This window comes from Anolis sagrei, chromosome 7 (genome assembly GCF_037176765.1).
Source record: "Anolis sagrei isolate rAnoSag1 chromosome 7, rAnoSag1.mat, whole genome shotgun sequence".
NCBI classification, from domain to species: Eukaryota; Metazoa; Chordata; class Lepidosauria; order Squamata; family Dactyloidae; genus Anolis; species Anolis sagrei.
In genome coordinates this window covers 21107723-21125752 of record NC_090027.1, presented here as the reverse complement: position 1 = coordinate 21125752, position 18030 = coordinate 21107723, and the positions used below count along the sequence as shown (strand labels likewise).

The 18030-nt window shown below is 46.3% G+C and overlaps 1 protein-coding gene across 2 annotated transcripts in view; it reads right to left on the bottom strand.

Moving 5' to 3' along the window:
- Window positions 1–226: 226 nt before the first annotated feature.
- NT5DC4 (5'-nucleotidase domain containing 4) overlaps window positions 227–18030 on the bottom strand; it is a 24941-nt gene continuing 7137 nt past the window's right edge. Inside the window, exons 5-18 of one of the 2 annotated variants that reach the window (XM_067470724.1) lie at window positions 16954–17045; window positions 16802–16859; window positions 16608–16701; window positions 13450–13503; window positions 12311–12394; window positions 11435–11476; window positions 11064–11174; window positions 7869–7935; window positions 7580–7750; window positions 5946–5997; window positions 5244–5304; window positions 4956–5138; window positions 2553–2621; window positions 227–617 (exon numbers count right to left, since the gene is read on the bottom strand). In XM_067470724.1, the coding sequence (XP_067326825.1) occupies window positions 564–617; window positions 2553–2621; window positions 4956–5138; window positions 5244–5304; window positions 5946–5997; window positions 7580–7750; window positions 7869–7935; window positions 11064–11174; window positions 11435–11476; window positions 12311–12394; window positions 13450–13503; window positions 16608–16701; window positions 16802–16859; window positions 16954–17045 (1192 nt within the window). In that variant the 3' untranslated portion in view covers window positions 227–563. The remainder of the gene's footprint in view (window positions 618–2552; window positions 2622–4955; window positions 5139–5243; window positions 5305–5945; window positions 5998–7579; window positions 7751–7868; window positions 7936–11063; window positions 11175–11434; window positions 11477–12310; window positions 12395–13449; window positions 13504–16607; window positions 16702–16801; window positions 16860–16953; window positions 17046–18030) is intronic. The other variant, XM_067470725.1, reaches the window with a different exon arrangement.

Here is an 18030-nt window from a genome sequence, read left to right as displayed (position 1 = left end):
GTTCAATGTTAAGGCTTCCCGCCAAAATGGAACTGTAGAGGAGAGTCAACTGAACAAGCCAGTACCTGCCGCATACCAGTACTGCCATCTGTTGAGGAGTTACGAAGGTGGAGGCATTACTTTTCATTCAACCTTCATATTAAGATAATTGGCTTCATGTAGAGGCCCAGCATAGTGTATACTCAGGGTGCTTGGGGAACAAGAAACATACGAGCGAGAACACAACTCACAGAAGGCAATGTCCCATAGACTTTAATAGATTTTAGTGCAATGTCAAAAGCCAGATGAGATAAGAGGGACGAAGAAACAGCAAGGGGAGCTTTGTCCTCCAGTTCCTGCTGCTTGGGATTCCAAGGAAGCGAACAAAGCTGAGTAACCCTCCTCCTGGGCCCTTTCCGCCTGAGGCCAGGCAAAAGCCAAGCCCCTGAGATCACACTGGCATTTGGGGCGACATATGGGGAAGGGGAGATATTTGCCTGCAGCCCCTTGCATTCATCCATCTCCTCCCTCTCTGTGTAGCCGAAGTCCCAATCATCTCAGGCATGTTACGGATGGAGAGGGATTCAGTTCTCTTGCTCCTCGGAGTGGTTGGCCTCTTGCAAAACATTTTGGAGATCCTGTCAGGGGAAAATAAAGGAATAGACACTTGCCAACACTGGGAAATGGAAGGAAAAAGGAAGAGGGGCCGACCAAGGGCAAAATGGATGGATGGTATCCTTGAAGTGACTGGCTTGACCTTGAAGGAGCTGGGGGTGGCCACAACTGACAGGGAGCTCGACTCAATGAATGAACAACAAAATACTGGGATATAATGTTCCAATTCCACCGGAATTGGAACAGTATCTTTGCTTTAAAAAAAACAAAACACTTTCCCAATGTTAGAATTGTATGCAATGGAGAGGCTTCCATGCGCAAAACCATTTCGGCGAGTAAATGAGACACCCCCAGCCCCATTTTTTCTAAAGCTCCCGGTTTTGACCTGACGTATGTTAGAATTCAACCTTACACTGGGTTTTTGTAGGTTTTCGGGCTGTATGGCCATGTTCTAGAAGCATTCTATCCTGACATTTCGCCTGCATCTGTGGCAGGTATCCACAGAGGTTGTGAGGTCAGACCTTTGGGATGCCTGCCACAGATGCAGGTGAAATGTCAGGAGAGAATGCTTCTAGAACATGGCCATACAGCCCGAAAAACCTACAACAACCCAGTAATTCCAGCCATGAAAGCCTTCGACAATACATTCAATCCCATTCAATGCCAACCTATACCTTTTATTATTATATTATGCTATACTACTATACTGCAATTTTAATGAGTATCGATTAAAGTATGTTTTATTATAATGTTATTATTTTATTGCTGTTGACGTTTTATACTGTATATTGTATCTGTGTTTCTGGTGGCATTGAATTTTTGCCTTGTAAACCGCCTCGAGTCGCTGGAAGGCTGAGAGGGGCGGTATACAAATATTCTAAATAAATAAATAAATAAAAACTAGTATATTATGCTATTAGTATTATGTAATACATTGTGTTATATCATAAGTTGTAGTATATATAATATATAATATATTATTATATATCATATAATAATAATAATTAGTATTTGGTTGTTGTAGGTTTTCCGGGCTGTATGGCCTTGTTCTAGAAGCATTCTCTCCTGATGTTTCGCCTGCATCTATGGCAAGCATCCTCAGAGGTTGTGAGGTCTCGCAACCAGGCCTTACTACCTCTGAGGATGCCTGCCATAGATGCAGGAGAGAATGCTTCTAGAACACGGCCATACAGCCCAAAAAACCTACAACAACCCAGTGATTCCGGCCATGAAAGCCTTCAATAATACATTCAACCCCACACTGCCCAAGTCTCAAGTTCTCAACAAGGAGCAGTTAGTTAGTTTAGCATAAACTATTTTGTTCTCTTTTTCTGTTTCTGCTCTCATTCCAATTGATTGTTTAAAATGGATACTTTGCTACTGCAAGCTTTTTTTATCTAACTTCTGCCTTCTTATGGAGAGTGTGTGCTGTGTGCTTTGAGATTTCTCTGCTTGTGTGTCAGGAGAGATGGAGTGATTGAGATTTTTCCCTTTCTTGAAACCTTAGAAGAGATGGGTGTTAGAGTAGCTCAGACCGAGTTCTTGATAAAACTTTGGTGATTTATTAAGATTGGACTCTGCACGTTTGCCTCCTAAGTTCTGAATTCTTTACAGCCACATCACACGGCACTTCATGCTCTGGTCACTAGTGAGCTGATGCTCAACTTTTGTATCCTGTTTGTTATTGGATGCTCTGCTGCTTTATTTTAGGGTAGTTTTCCCTAACAGGGTGATGGTCTATTTTCACACCTATGTGGTTCCCCCTCCCTCACCAATGGCACCCACTCCCCACTATGCCTCCCACAAGGAATGCTTCTCCAGTTTGCCCAGGCCTCAACAGTGTTTGGTGTTTGGGAATGAAGCTTTTGGAAAGTGGCATAGAACTGGGATGTGTGAGTCCCTGCATTGCCCCCACACACAAAAAAGAGGGGCCTGTAGGGCTACAGAGGAGAACTCACCTGCTGCCTGACTTGGAAACCCTCCACGATGTCCAGCCGCATGTGCTCCACAGTGGATTCATGGGGCATCTGGAAGGGAAGCGGAAAATAAAAGTTCAGGCCAAATAACTGATTTATTCAAGCAGTATGAAGTTAGATAATAATAATAATAATAATAATAATAATAATAATAATAATAATACATATTTATTTGTCGTGTCAGGGCAACCAGTCGATTATATTACATTTCTAACGGAACAAAGCAAACAAACAGACAGAATACAAAATTTGTGAGCTTGGTAGTTGATTAAATGTCCTTTGACCAGTATCTGGCCACTTGGAGTGCTTCTGGTGTTACCGCAGGAAGGTCCTCCATTGTGCATGTGGCAGGGCTCAGGTTGCATTGCAGCAGGTGGTCAGTGGTTTGCTCCTCTCCGCACTCGCATGTCGTGGACTCCACTTTGTGGCCCCATTTCTGAAGGTTGGCTCTGCATGTCGTGGTGCCAGAGCGCAGTCTGTTCAGCGCCTTCCTAGTCGCCCAGTCCTCTGTGTGCCCAGGGGGGAGTCTCTCATTTGGTATCAGCCATTGGTTGAGGTTCTGGGTTTGAGCCTGCCACTTTTGGACTCTCGCTTGCTGAGGTGTTCCAGCGAGTGTCTCTGTAGATCTTAGAAAACTATTTCTAGATTTAAGTCGTTGACGTGCTGGCTCATCAAACAGGGGATGAGCTAGAGATGTCTCTGCCTTGATCCTTTTACTATTGGCTGCTACTTCCCGGCGGATGTCAGGTGGTGCAATACCGGCTAAGCAGTGTAATTTCTCCAGTGGTGTAGGGCGCAGACACCCCGTGATAATGCGGCATGTCTCATTAAGAGCCACATCCACTGTTTTAGTGTGGTGAGATGTGTTCCACACTGGGCATGCATACTCAGCAGCAGAGTAGCACAGCGCAAGGGCAAATGTCTTCACTGTATCTGGTTGTGATCCCCAGGTTGTGCCAGTCAGCTTTCGTATGATATTGTTTCTAGCACCCACTTTTTGCTTGATGTTCAGGCAGTGCTTCTTGTAGGTAAGAGCATGGTCCAGAGTGACTCCCAGGTATTTGGGTGCGCTGCAATGCTCCAGGGGGATTCCTTCCCAGGTAATCTTCAGGGCTCGGGATGCTTCTCTGTTCTTGTGATGAAAGATAATGATGATGATGATGATGATGATGATGTTGATGTAATAATGATGATATAATTATAATAAACTTTAATAAACCCGGGGGGACTCAGAGCGGTTCCCAGGTAACATCACAAAACATACAAAGTAAAAAACAACATGACCATAAGATGAACAAAACAAAATATAAGCATAAAAATTGTCGCCATAACACACATATATTAAAAGAAATCCTGCCTGTTCAAGGCAATTTAAAAGGCCGAACCAAGATTTGTGCAAACCCAAAAATTCTAGGGGGGCCGGGAATTAAATGCATTGCGATGGCAGGCAACAATAATATTAGGTACGGGTCTGTGGCTGTTCATTCCAGAGCCGATTAGAGGAAATGATCTGGGTAATTGGTAGGAAGAATAAGGCCGTATTTGACAATGTGTAGGGCTGAGTTAGAACTGTTCATTTTCAAAGGCTTGTTGAAACCACCAGGTCTTCAAGCTCTTACGAAAGAAGGGGTGGGATGGGGTCTGTCTTATTTCCCTTGGAAGGGCGTGCCAGAGGCAGGGGGCCACCACCGAGAAGGCTCTCCCTCTCGTTCCCACCAACCGCGCTTGAGATGGTAGTGGGACTAAGAGGAGGGCCTCCCCGGAAGATCTTAGAGCTCGCGCCGGTTCATAAGGCACATTCAGCATGTCCTATTAAAAATCACTAGTCTCTTTCCCAAACGAACACTTGGCAACAATCACAGTGAGCTATAAAGGGTAATAAAAGGTAGCACATTTTTCAAATAATCTTCCTTTGTTTGGTTAGTTCAAGTTAACCAAATAAAGAGCTTCCACCTCCTGAGAGGAAATATGATAGCCATGTATAAATATGTGAGAGGAAGCCACAGGGAGGAGGGAGCAAGCTTGTTTTCTGCTTCCTTGGAGACTAGGACGTGGAACAATGGCTTCAAAGTACAAGAGAGGAGATTCCATCTGAACATGAGGAAGAACTTCCTGACTGTGAGAGCCGTTCAGCAGGGGAACTCTCTGCCCCGGAGTGTAGTGGAGGCTCCTTCTTTGGAAGCTTTTAAACAGAGGCTGGATGGCCATCTGTCAGGGGTGATTTGAATGCAATATTCCTGCTTCTTGGCAGGGGTTGGACTGGATGGCCCATGAGGTTTCTTCCAACTCTTTGATTTTATGATTCTATGATCCTGGAAACAGGCAGAGCTGGGAGCTTAAGTGCCACCCCCTTCCCAATTTGCAATGCCCCCTCCTCATACACACATGTACCAGGGTGGAGGGTGCCCGGAAGAGGTAGCTGAAAGGGTAATAGAGGAAGTTGACAAAGGAGGCAGCGTAGAGGTCGGCGTAGCGGGTCAGCTGGCTGGCAAAGAGGGTCTGGCGGGATCCACAGCGGAAGAGGCTGCCCATCTTCCCATAGCACATGTCCATCTCGTGGGTGACTTTCTGCAAGGGAGGAAGAGACGAAAGCAGGGCTTGGTCACTAGGGAATCCCATTGGCTGGGAAGGAGGGGTCCCTTCCCCAGAGAAGGGAGCCCCATAGGGACCCACCTGGATCTGCTTCTTGAGGGCACTGATGTCCGGGCGTTCGTTGCTCCCGCTGTCCAGGTACCTGGGAAAAGAGGGAAGGTGCAACTTGAATGGTGCTGACATCACCATCTATACACCTTCTCTCCCATGATTTGGTGGGGTGCTTAGTGTTGTGGCTGACCCTCTAATGCAGGCATGGGCAAACTTCGACCCTCCCAGCTGAAGACACCAACCCAAAATGGCACTTGGGAAACTGCATTATGAAAAACAAAGAAGGTGAACAGTGGCAAGAAAGGTGTAGGTGAGAACAAAGAACTTTGAGGTGCAAACCGCATATGTTTACATAGTCAAAGACAACAACAACAATAATAATCTATATAAATAAAAATGTAATGTTTGTGGGATTAACATAACTCAAAAACCACTGGACGAATTGCTGCCAAATTTGGCCACAAGACACCTACTAACCCAATGAGTGACCATCACTCAAAAAAATTGAGTTGGTCATTTGGGTGTTATAGTTTCTGGGGTTTATAGTTCACCTACAATCAAAGAGCCTTCTAAACTCCACCAATGATGGAACTGAACCAAACGTGGCACACAGATAGAACGAATCAGGAAATGACATTTATAACCCAGGAACAAAAATCAAAGTGTAATTGTTGTTGGCCTGGCCAAGGGTCTCTCTCCCCTTGTGGCCGGAGAAGGCCTCCTGGTACTCACTGGTAAAGCTCCGCCAGGAAGACGTCCAGACTCCGCAGCTCCTCAAAGAGTTCTGCAAACAGGAAGAGACCAGGAAGAACTTGAGTCAATGGAGCAAACATTCAATGCCATGGACACACAACGTATATAGACAGACACTCATAAGCTAGTTAACATTCCAGCTTCTGGCCACCAGGGGAGCTACCTTATTCTTTGCATTCTTCCTGGAGATTTTTATGGCCTCATAAATCAATTAAATTAGCCTCCACACAAAGTGGTACCCAATTTTCCTACTTGACAGATGCAAAGCTACACAGTTTTGGTTGGGAGCTCACTCCAACCCGAGCTGGCTTCGAAATCATGACCTTTCGGTCAGTAGTGATTTTAATGCAGCCGACTCCCAGCCAGCTGTGCCACAGTCCCAGTTCTTGATGTTATTTAATGTATGGATGTATTTATTATGTGTTTTTACTATGTTGGAATTGAATTGTCGCCTGTTCGGAAGCCGTTCGGAGTCCCTCCTCGGAGGTGGAGAAGGATGCGGTATAAATGTTTTAAATAAATATACAACAAGATTGGTACACAGCAAACAAGATCACTCTACTGGCTTTCGTACTGGACCACACATCAGACACTTCCCAGGTGTCTAGGACTGTGTGATGTATCGGCAAATAATGCATGCAGATCCCAGTTAGGTGACCTTTTGCAGTTGGCAGATGGTAAGTTTGTCAGCACTGATTGTGTTTAAGTGCAGGCCAAGGTCTTTAGGCACTGCACCCAGTGTGCCCATCACCTCTGGGACCACCTTGACTGGCTTGTGTCAGAGTCTTTGCAGTTCGATCTTTAAATCCACATATCATCATCATCATTATCATCATTATTATTATTATTATCAGATACATAACAAGATTAGTACACAGCAAACAAGATCACTATGCTGGCTTCTGTATTTGAATGCACGTCGGACACTTTCCTATTATTATTATTATTATTATTATTATTATTTCCTATTATTATTTCCTATTATTCATTTCCTATTATTATTATTATTATTATTATTATTATTCTGCCTGGAGTATTAGTGTCTTAGAGGGTCTTTGGGGCCAGCCAAGATTTCAACTGGACACATGTGTTGGAAGTCAACCATGCCCTGCACAAGTTTGTAGTCCTCATTGATGGCAAATATGGATAGGCAGCTAAGGTCGGATGTAGAGTGAACCCATCATTACCTCTGTGCGTGTCTTCTATTCTCTCTATTTCCTGTTTGTGAGACTCATAACTCTCAGAGACATATCTCCTTTCTTAAAATTTCAGACCACATAGAACTCCAGGTCTGTTTTCCCTTTGTCCTTCTCTCCGTCCAGAGATAGATAGATCCCTAACTTTCCTATACAAAAATGTCATTCTTTCCACTAAAGCTTTTTGTAACTTTTTAAACCTGTCTCTGCTGCTTGAATGGCTGGAGTTCGTTTGCTCTACTGCTGTGCTCAGAGGCTTCGCTACGGCTCTGCTAACTTGCTATATACTGCCGTTTTATTTTGCTGCTTTTCTCCATTTTTAAACCCCAACAACAAGACTGGTGCCATGGGTGGGAAGCCTTCTGAAGGGCATGTGCCCATTATCCATTTCCATCCCCATCGCATTCTGTCCCTCACCGCTCTTCTCAGTCCAGACGTGGAGCTCCTTGGCCAGTTCAGGCACCACCAGGAAGGTCCTCCATCCCTGCCGCTTCTTGGACTTGAGGATGTCCCCAAAGATGTGGTCCCCGATGTAGAGGATGTCTTTCCCCTTGACTCCCAAAAGGTCGCACACCACATCCGAGGAGCCTGGGCCGGAATGGGAGATCCCGGGGTTGGGGTCACACACACTGCCCCCAGCACTACCCCACAGCAAAAAGGGAAGGGGAAGGGGGCCCGGCATGGGGATAGGACATGGAGGCCATACCTCCAGAGTAGACGGTGCTGTGCTGGAGGGGCCCCGTGTAGGTCCCAATCCGCAGATTCCCCGTGTCCTGCAACCATGGACAAGGATGATATATCAGAAATACATGGAATGGAGTCTGCATCCCTCTGCAGACTGTTTCCCTCACCCATTCTCAGGCTCTGGGGCACTCTAGCTCTCCATAAAGAGTTACAAACAGGAGATAAATGTATTGTCGAAGGCTTTCATGGCTGGAATCACTATCAGTATTTAAAAACTCTAAAATTACAACAGCAAAACAGCAGAGAGGAAACAACCAGGCACATCTTAACACCTCTCAACAAAAGATACCCCCAGGCTCAGACAGGCCTTCAAATGTTAATGAAGGTGGTCAGCTGAAACATTCACACCTAGCTCCAGCACAGAAGAGCTCTTGGCCCCACCCCAGTCATTCCACAGATATATAAACCCATATTCCTAATTCCAACAGACCTCACTACCTCTGAGGATGCTTGCCATAGATGCAGGCGAAACGTCAGGAAAAAATGCCTCTAGAACATGGCCATATAGCCCGAAAAAACCCACAAGAACCTAGTAGATAAATGAATATACAAACTGCACACACACCCCCCCCCCCCCCAGTTACAAACATCTGACTTACAAACAACTTCTAGTTAAGAATGGAGTGAGACAACAGAAAGTGAAAGGAATCTGTCAGAAATATTAAAAATTAATTAGCTTAGTAGCCATCAGTCAGAGGTAAACCTCAGTGGGAGAAAGGTCTCCAACTGTGAGAAGGCCTCAGAGTGTGAGAAGCTTTGGTGAGAGAAGCTCCATGTTTTAAAGGCCTCATGTGTAAAGCTGTGTAAAGCTACTATGTGAAGCTCCTGTGTAATTTCAGTGTGAGAGGAAGCTCTATGAGAGCGAAGCTGTTTATCTGCATGAGGAAGAAGCCCAGCATGGAAGTAAAGACGGAAGTATAAAGGACTTTATTGGTTTGTGGAAACCATATTTTACTACCAAAAAAAAAAAGCCCCCTATGGAAGAGATAGCATTGGTCTGTGTGTTTTTGTTCTTTCTGTCACTTTGGTCTAGTTGTGCTGGGTCACGCTGCTGCTGATAAATTACTCTGCTGTGCATTTATGGAGAGGGTCTTTTGTTACTAAGCCTACTCGCCCAACAGAATCTTATCCTCAGAAGGGAAATTTATTCCTGGAAGAGTTAGTATAATAGGAAAAGGGGTCTCCAGTGAAGCTTTATCTCTAATCCTTGCTTCCACAACACGTCAAATTCTACAACAAGCTAATTCTAGGATGATATGATATATCTAATATATACAGGCAGTCCCCAAGTTATGAACAACCGAGGTTCTGTAAGTTATCTCCAATCCTTGCTTCCACAGCAAGCCAAATTTTCAAAAAAAAACCCAATTGTCACAAAGACAGAAAGTAGGATGAAATCTTCCAAACAGCAACAGACACTGGGTGTTCACCCTTCCCTATGCATCCAAAGCTATATATATTCTGCTTTGGTTAGACCACATCTGGAATATTGTGTCCAATTCTGGGCACCACAATTCAAGAGAGATATTGACAAGCTGGAATGTGTCCAGAGGAGGGTGACTAAAATGATCAAGGGTCTGGAGAACAAGCCCTATGAGGAGCGGCTTAGGGAACTGGGCATGTTTAGCCTGAAGAAGAGAAGGCTGAGAGGAGATATGATAGCCATGTATAAATATGTGAGAGGAAGCCACAGGGAGGAGGGAGCAAGCTTGTTTTCTGCTTCCTTGGAGACTAGGACGCGGAACAATGGCTTCAAACTACAAGAGAGGAGATTCCATCTGAACATTAGGAAGAACATCCTGACTGTGAGAGCCGTTCAGCAGTGGAACTCTCTGCCCCGGAGTGTGGTGGAGGCTCCTTCTTTGGGGGCTTTTAAGCAAAGGCTGGATGGCCATTTGTCAGGGGTGATTTGAATGCAATATTCCTGCTTCTTGGCAGGGGGTTGGACTGGATGGCCCATGAGGTCTCTTCCAACTCTTTGATTCTATGATTCTATGATTCTATGATTTGACTAAAGTCACACGTAAGAAATGTCTCTGCTCCGACTTACATAAAAATTCAACTTAAGAACAAACCTACAGAACCTCTCTTTGTCCATAACTTGGGGACTTGCCTATGAGCATATGAGAAGCATATGAGAAGTTCGGCCTAAAATTAAAAATCGAGAAAACCAATCCCTCTCCAATGCAAGCTTAATGGTGTAACATTAGAAAATTTCCGCTACCTTGGCAGCCACACAAAAGTCAACATTGACACTGAAATACAACAATGCCTGAGCTCTGCGAGTGCAGCTTTTTCCCGAATGAAGCAGAGAGTGTTTGAGGACCAGGACATCCATAGGGATATCAAGGTGCTTGTTTATAAAGCTATTGTCCTCCCAACCCTGCTATACGCCTGCGAGATGTGGACTATCTAGATGTCACATGCAACTCCTGGAACGATTCCATCAGCATTGCCTCTGGAAAATCCTGCAAATCTCTTGGGAAGACAAGCGGACAAATGTCAGCGTGCTGGAAGAAGCAAAGACTACCAGCAATGAAGCGATGGTCCTCTGCCATCAACTCTACTGGACTGGCCACGTTGTCCGGATGCCCGACCACCGTCTCCCAAGGTAGTTGCTCTACTCCAGTCAAGGATGGAAAACGGAATGTTGGAGGACAGAGAAAGAGATTGAAAGATGGGCTCAAAGCCAACCTTAAAAACTCTGGCACAGACACTGAGAACTGGGAAGCCCTGGCCCTTGAGCGCTCCAGCTGGAGGTCAGCTGTGACCAGCAGTGCTGTAGAATTTGAAGAGGCACGAATGGAGGGCAAAAGAGAGAAACGTGCCAAGAGGAAGGCGCATCAAGCCAACCCCGACCGAGACCACCTTCCACCTGGAAACCAATGTCCTCACTGCGGGAGAAGATGCAGATCAAGAATAGGGCTCCACAGTCACCTACGGACCCATCAGTACACTGATCTTGGAAGACTATCCTACTTGGACAATGAGGGATCACCTAAGTAAGTAAGCATAATATCATAGTCCCTGCTTAGTGATAGGTTGGGATACCGTTGCCCACTCGCTCTGCTTTAGGAAACCTTGAGGTCCCTTGAGCCAGCCTGGGTTCCTCTGCTGCCCCAATCCCTGCCCCCTTCCTTCCCCACTGGACACTTACGGTGTTGACCTGGCGCAGGACCGTCCCCTCCGCGAAGAACAGTGGCTTGCGAGTATCCACCACAATGAGGTCGAAATAGGAGCGCCAGGAGCGCCGAGGGTCAGGTCCCTCCTGCAGCAGAGAAGGACTAGTCAAGATGGAGGCAGTGAGGGACAGAGAAAGGTGAAGGACAGATCACCTGGCTCTTGCCCTTCTCCATCCAAGGGCAGGAAGGAGACCACTTGGCCAGTGCCCACTCCCTCCCTACCGGATTGTTGCTTGTCCCCTGACCACATTACAGGCCACCACACTGCCAGGTGTCACTTGCTTTTGAGGGTCCGCTGGGGCTCACAGGCCATGGAACCACTGGTGCACACACTCCATGGACTCACCTCTCCTTCTTGATTGAAGTCAAACAAATACGTCATGATAGCCTGCACGAGAGAAGCCCATTTCCAAGTGAGAAGACGGGGTCAGGATTCATAGAATCATGGAGTTGGAAGAGCCCACTTGGGCCATCTAGTCCAACCCCCTGCAATGCAGGAAAAGCAACATCAAAGTACCCCCAACAGATAGCTATCCAGGCTCTGTTTAAAAGCCTCCAAGGAAGGATCTTCCACCACATTCCAAGGCAGAGAGTTCCACTGCTGAACAGCCAGGAAGCTCTTCCTAATGTTCAAGTGGAAACTGTTTTCCTGTTATTTGAACCCATGCCTCCAAGTCCTCGTTTCCAGGGCAGCAGAAAGTAAGCCTGACTGTTCAGCAGTGGAACTCTCCGTTCAGCAGTGGAACTCTCTGCCCTGGAGTGTGGTGGAGGCTCCTTCTTTGGAAGCTTTTAAACAGAGGCTGGATGGCCAACTGTCAGGAGTGCTTTGAATGCAATGTTTCTGCTTCTTGGCAGGGGGTTGGACTCCCAACACTATGATTCTAAGAACATCTAGATTTGTTCAACAGTGGAACTCTCTGCCTCCTTCTTTGGAGGCTTTTAAACAGAGGCTGGATTGCCATCAGTAAGGGGTGCTTTGATTGCGCTTTTTCCTGTATGGCAGGGGAGTTGCCTAGTTAGCCCTTGGGGTCTTCTCCAACTCTATTATTTTTTGAGTAGCTCCCATCCAGGCTATCCAGAGGCAGCTCCAGTGGCTCTGGGTCCAATGAAGGCAGCCCTCTTTGTGAGCCGCCTTTGTCCTCTGGGTGGCCCTTGGGACAGCCTTGTAGAAAGAGGGTATCGACGGGTAAGCCTTTGGATAGGGAGAGAGAGCGCGACTCACATCCGTGTAGCTGTAGTCACTGTTGGTGGCGAGGAAGACCTTCCCGGCCTCCTTCATGCGGCTCAGGAGCAGCGGGATCCGTTCCTGTGGGAGTGGAGGGTTGGAGAGTGTAATTGCGGATCAGGCCCTCTGCACACTGCAGCACTCTGTGTTGAGAGTCGGGACTTCTAGCAAGGGGCTCTGAGAAAGCGGGGAGCCCTTTAGAGCAGCGTTTCTCAACCTGGGGGTCGGGACCCCTGGGGGGGTCGTGAGAGGGTGTCAGAGGGGGGTCACCAAAGACAATCAGAAAACATTGTATTTTGGGTTAGGGTTAGGGTTAGGGTTAGGGTTAGGAGTTAGGAGTTTGGGGTTAGGGTTAGGGGGAAAAAAGAAAACACTGTATTTTCTGTTGGTCATGGGGCTCCTGTGTGGGAAGTTTGGCCCAATTCTATCGCTGGTGGGGTTCAGAATGCTCTTTGATTGTAGGTGAACTATACATCCCAGCAACTACAACTCCCAAATGTCAAGCTCTATTTTTCCCAAACTCCGCCAGTGTTCACATTGGGGCATATTGAGTATTCATTCCAAATTTGGTCCAGATCCATCACTGTGAGTCCACAGTGCTCTCTGGATGTAGGTGAACTACAACACCAAAACTCAAGGTCAATGCCCACCAAACCCAGTATTTTCTGCTGGATATGGGAGTCTGTGTGCCAAGTTTGGTTCAGTTTCATCATTGGTGGAGTTCAGAATGCTCTTTGATTGTAGATGAACTACAAATCCCAACAAAACGAATCCCAGTATTCAAATTTGGGCATATCAGGTGCCAAATTTGGTCCAGTGAATGAAAATATATCCTGCATATCAGATATTTATATTGTGATTCATAACAGTAGCAAAATTACAGTTATGAAGTAGCAACAAAAATAATGTTATGGTTGGGGGTCACCACAACATGAGGAACTGTATTATGGAGTCGCGGCATTAGGAAGGTTGAGAAACACTGCCTGACGAAAGAGGAATGGGGCTGGCCGTTCCTCTTTCGTGCTGCCCTCTTCCATCCAAATACATGGATCCTCTTTCCAAGAGCAGTTGAACCCTGAGGATGGACCCACCCCCCATTCATCCCACCCCAGTCCCCATTTCCTGGCCCCACTCACGTCTTTCACCACATACTTCTCCAGGTCCTGTAGCGTCTTCTCCTTCAGGGAGCCCTGGGAGAAGAAAAGAAGCATAGAAGTGAAGGAGAAGTCACTTTCAATGACTGTAAATCCCATTATGTCCTGATTTATAGCCATATGTCCTGTTTTGCAGAGGCCTTTGTTTGCAGAAGGCGCTGATATTTTGGGAAAACATTGCTACAGAAAGGAAGTTGCTCTTCAAGGATAAGAGTTACTTACTTTACTTTTACTTAGGCGATCCCTCGTTGTCTGAGTAGGATTGTCCTCCAAGATCAGTGTACTGGCGGTGGGTCCATAGGTGACTGTGGAGCCCTTTTCTTGACCTGCTTGTTCTCCCGTAGTGAGAGCATTGGTTTCCAGATGGAAGGTGGTCCCAGTCGGGGTTAGCTTGATGCACTTTCCTCTTGGCACGTTTCTCTCTTTCACCCTCCATTCGTGCCTTTTCAAATTCCACAGCACTGCTGGTCACAGCTGACCTCCAACTGGAGCACTCAAGAGCCAGGGCTTCCCAGTTCTCAGTGTCTATGCCAGAGTTTTTAAGGTTGGCTTTAAATCTCTTTTCCTGCCCACCAACATTACGTTTTCCGTTCTTGAGTTTGGAGTATCGCAACTGCTTTGGGAGACAGTGGTCGGGCATCCAGACAACGTGGCCAGTCCAGCGGAGTTGATGGTGGAGGAGCATCGCTTCAATGCTGGTGGTCTTTGCTTCTTCCAGCACACTGGCATTTGTCCACTTGTCTTCCTAAGAGATTTGCAGGATTTTTCAGAGGCAACTCTGATGGAATCGTTCCAGGCGTGGCGTCTGTAGATAGTCCACGTCTCGCAGGCGTAAGGATAAGAGTACATCAGACAGAACTAGTTACCTTGTACTCCCCGAATTTCCCAGCTGCTTGAAGTATTAACCTATAGATACTTTCCAACTGAGTGTTCATGCCCAGAGAACAATAGACTATAGTTGTGCCATTGCTATGATCCCACGTGCCTTCCTGTTTGAATTATGGAGCGCCAATAAACATCTGTATAGCCAGCTTAGACCAATGAGATAATTGATTGCTATATACCAATGAGAATGTATCTTTAATTCTCTGTCAAAGTGATAAAACCTTACAACCCCATTTGGGGGTGCGGCAGACCTTCTTTATGCTCAATGCATTCTGTCCCTATTGCTTGGCCTGCAATAAACAGCTTCTGCCATTGGGATTCAACTTGTGGTGTGTCTTCCATTACGTCTCCCTCTTTGAGCCAAGGGGACTCTTGGCAATGTGCAGAGAGCTGGAGGAGTGCCAATGAGCCTTTACTCCTACGTTTTGGCACCCAACGTGGGGGTGGTGTTTGGGGCAGGAATGAGAAGCATGGAAGGGGCTCTTGGGGCCCACAGTCAGCATCCTCTGGACACCAAGCCAGTGGGGCAACACCTGTGAGATTGTCGGAAATCAACCATACACTGCATACATTTATAGTCCTCATTGTTGGAAATAGCTACCTTCTTCAAACCTCCACTAGTAATTTGTTTATATATTAATATCTTTGCTTACTGTGTTGCATATGTATGTTTTGATATGCAGCTTTCCCTTTACTCTATGTTTCTTGAGGTTGTGGGAGGGGCTGCAGACCACATGATCAGATCTGGGACTGCTTAGAGCACAGACTCCATAAGATGCCATGAGACTTTGGACTGTTCTTACTGTATTATATATGTATGTTTTGATATGCAGTTTTCCCTTTACTCTATGTTTCTTGAGGTTCTGGGAGGGGTTACAGATCACAGGATCAGATCTGGAACTGCTCAGAGCACAGACTCCATGAGACGCCATGAGACTTTGAACTGTGCTTACTGTATTGTATATGTATGTTTTGATATGCAGCTTTCCCTTTACTCTATGTTTCTTGAGATTGTGGGTGGGGCTGTAGACCACATGATCAGATCTGGGACTGCTCAGAGCACAGACTCCATGAGACACCATGAGACTTTGGACTGTGCTTACTGTATTGTATATGTATGTTTTGGTATGCAGCTTTCCCTTTACTCTATGTTTCTTGAGGTTCTGGGAGGGGTTACAGATCACAGGATCAGATCTGGGATTGCTCAAAGCACAGACTCCATGAGATGCCATGAAACTTTGAACTGTGTTTACTGTATTGTATATGCATGTTTTGGTATGTAGTTTTCCCTTTAGGTTTCCTGAGATTGTGGGAGGGGCTACAGACCACATGCTCAGATCTCGGACTGCTCAGAACACAGACTCCATGAGACTCCATGAGACTTTGGACTGTGCTTACTGTATTGTATATGCATGTTTTGGTAGGCAGCTTTCCCTTTATGTTTCTTGAGGTTGTGGGAGGGGCTACAGACCACATGCTCAGATCTGGGACTGCTCAGAGCACAGACTCCATTAGAGCACAGACTGCATTAGGCGCCATGAGACTTTGGATTGTTACGAGCAACTCATCTTGCTGTAGATTGTAAGAAAGATGCTCTATGTTATTTGCACAGAGAAACCACTTCAAAACCTATCTGCAACTGGATTTACAAGTTATGTACCTGTATGCTGTATACATGAAGGTTGTGAGTAAACCAGATATGTTACTTTTAACAAAGTCTGGTTTATTTTTGTCTCTTGAGAGCATGATATAGAAACAAGATGTTTATGGGAGAGGAGATATTTTGGGGCACTGAAAAGAACACTTCTGATGAACTGCTACATTTTTGTGCATTGACATAATCTCTGTTCCTAACAGATCAGAGACAACTGGGTTATCAGTCTAACAACTGAAAAGCCAAATTACCTTGCGTAAGTACATGTGGATATATACCACTGAAGAGAAGAGTTTTTGGCTCTTCTCTGGAAGATCATCATTTTACAAAAGGTTACAATTTCCAGATGGTTGTGAATGCCATTTTCCTCCAAAAGGCTATGGAGATTGTGGTTTTCCAAATGGTTACAATCTCCAAAACTTATTGATGGCCAGGAGCATGGGTCAACTTTGGCCCTCCCTCCAGGTGTTTTGGGCTTCAATTCCCACAATTCCTAACAGCCGGTTGGCCCATGTCCACTTTATACTAAGTGCTCTTGTTCTACTTGTAAATACTCTGCTATTTTGGGAAAATTTGGCTAACTCCCGGGCCCCTCCCTCACCGACAGGTGGACGTGGTCCATGGCCTCGCGGACGTCTTGGAAGATGCTGCGGAAGGACATGAAGAGGTTGCCGTGCTTGTAGCCGGTCTCACAGCTGCACGAAGAGATGAAAGAGGAGTCAGGTGGGGAGAGGGAGTAGAAGGGGAGCAGTAGGGGAGCAGGACCCCCCCCCCCCAATTCCCCACCACACTCACTTCACGTATCTGGAGCAGTTGGTGAAGAAGTCCACCAGACAGGCAAAGAGGTAGGTCTCTGGGGAAAATGGGGGGAAAGGAAAAGGTCAGTGCATGGAGGATTGGAAGGGTCTCCCCTTGCACCCCCGCCCCATTGCCTCTTGCAGACCTACCTGTCAGATTGAACAAAGTGTTCAGGATATGGAACCGCTTGGTGTCATCCCTCTGGATGAACTTGTTGGGGTAAAAGTTCCAGATTTCAGCTCTGAAAAGAGGGAAGGGGGCTACTTGTATTGAGAGCGCCCCTCCATTGCTAAAGAGAAGACCCAGGCCCATTTCCAGGGAGGAATGTGGGGAGGAAAGACCAGGAGTGGGGACGCAGAAATCATAGAATCATAGAATCATAGAATCAAAGAGTTGGAAGAGACCTCATGGGCCATCCAGTCCAACCCCATTCTGCCAAGAAGCAGGAATATTGCATTCAAATCACCCCTGACAAATGGCCATCCAGCCTCTGCTTAAAAGCTTCCAAAGCAGGAGCCTCCACCACACTCCGGGGCAGAGAGTTCCACTGCTGAACGGCTCTCACAGTCAGGAAGTTCTTCCAACTCTTATGATTCTATGAAATGTTATGAAGAAGAGAAGGCTGAGAGAAGATATGATAGCCATGTATAAATATGTGAGAGGAAGCCACAGGGAGGAGGGAGCAAGCTTGTTTTCTGCTTCCTTGGAGACTAGGACGCGGAACAATGGCTTCAAACTACAAGAGAGGAGATTCCATCTGAACACGAGGAAGTTCTTCTGCGCACGCAGATGTGTAATATTGTCATAAATTTGGAAAGTATCCCAAGGGCCATCTAGTCCAACCCGCTTCTGCCAGGCAGGGAAAGCACAATCAAAGCACCCTGACAGATGTCTATCCAGCCATTGATCATAGGCATGATAGAAAGACAGATATTGTGTGTGTCTCTCTGTGTGTGTGTGTGTGTGTGTGCATGCAGATGTGTAATATAGTCATACATTTGGAAGGGACCCCAAGGACCATCTAGCCCAAACCCCTTCTGCCAAGCAGGGAAAGAACAATGAAAGCACCCCTGACAGATTCCCATCCAGCCATTGATCATAGGTATGATAGAAAGACAGATATTGTGTGTGTCTCTGTATGTGTGTGGGGGGATCCCAAGGGCCATCTAGTCCAACCCCCTTCTGCCAGGCAGGGAAAGCACAATCAAAGCACCCCCGACAGATGC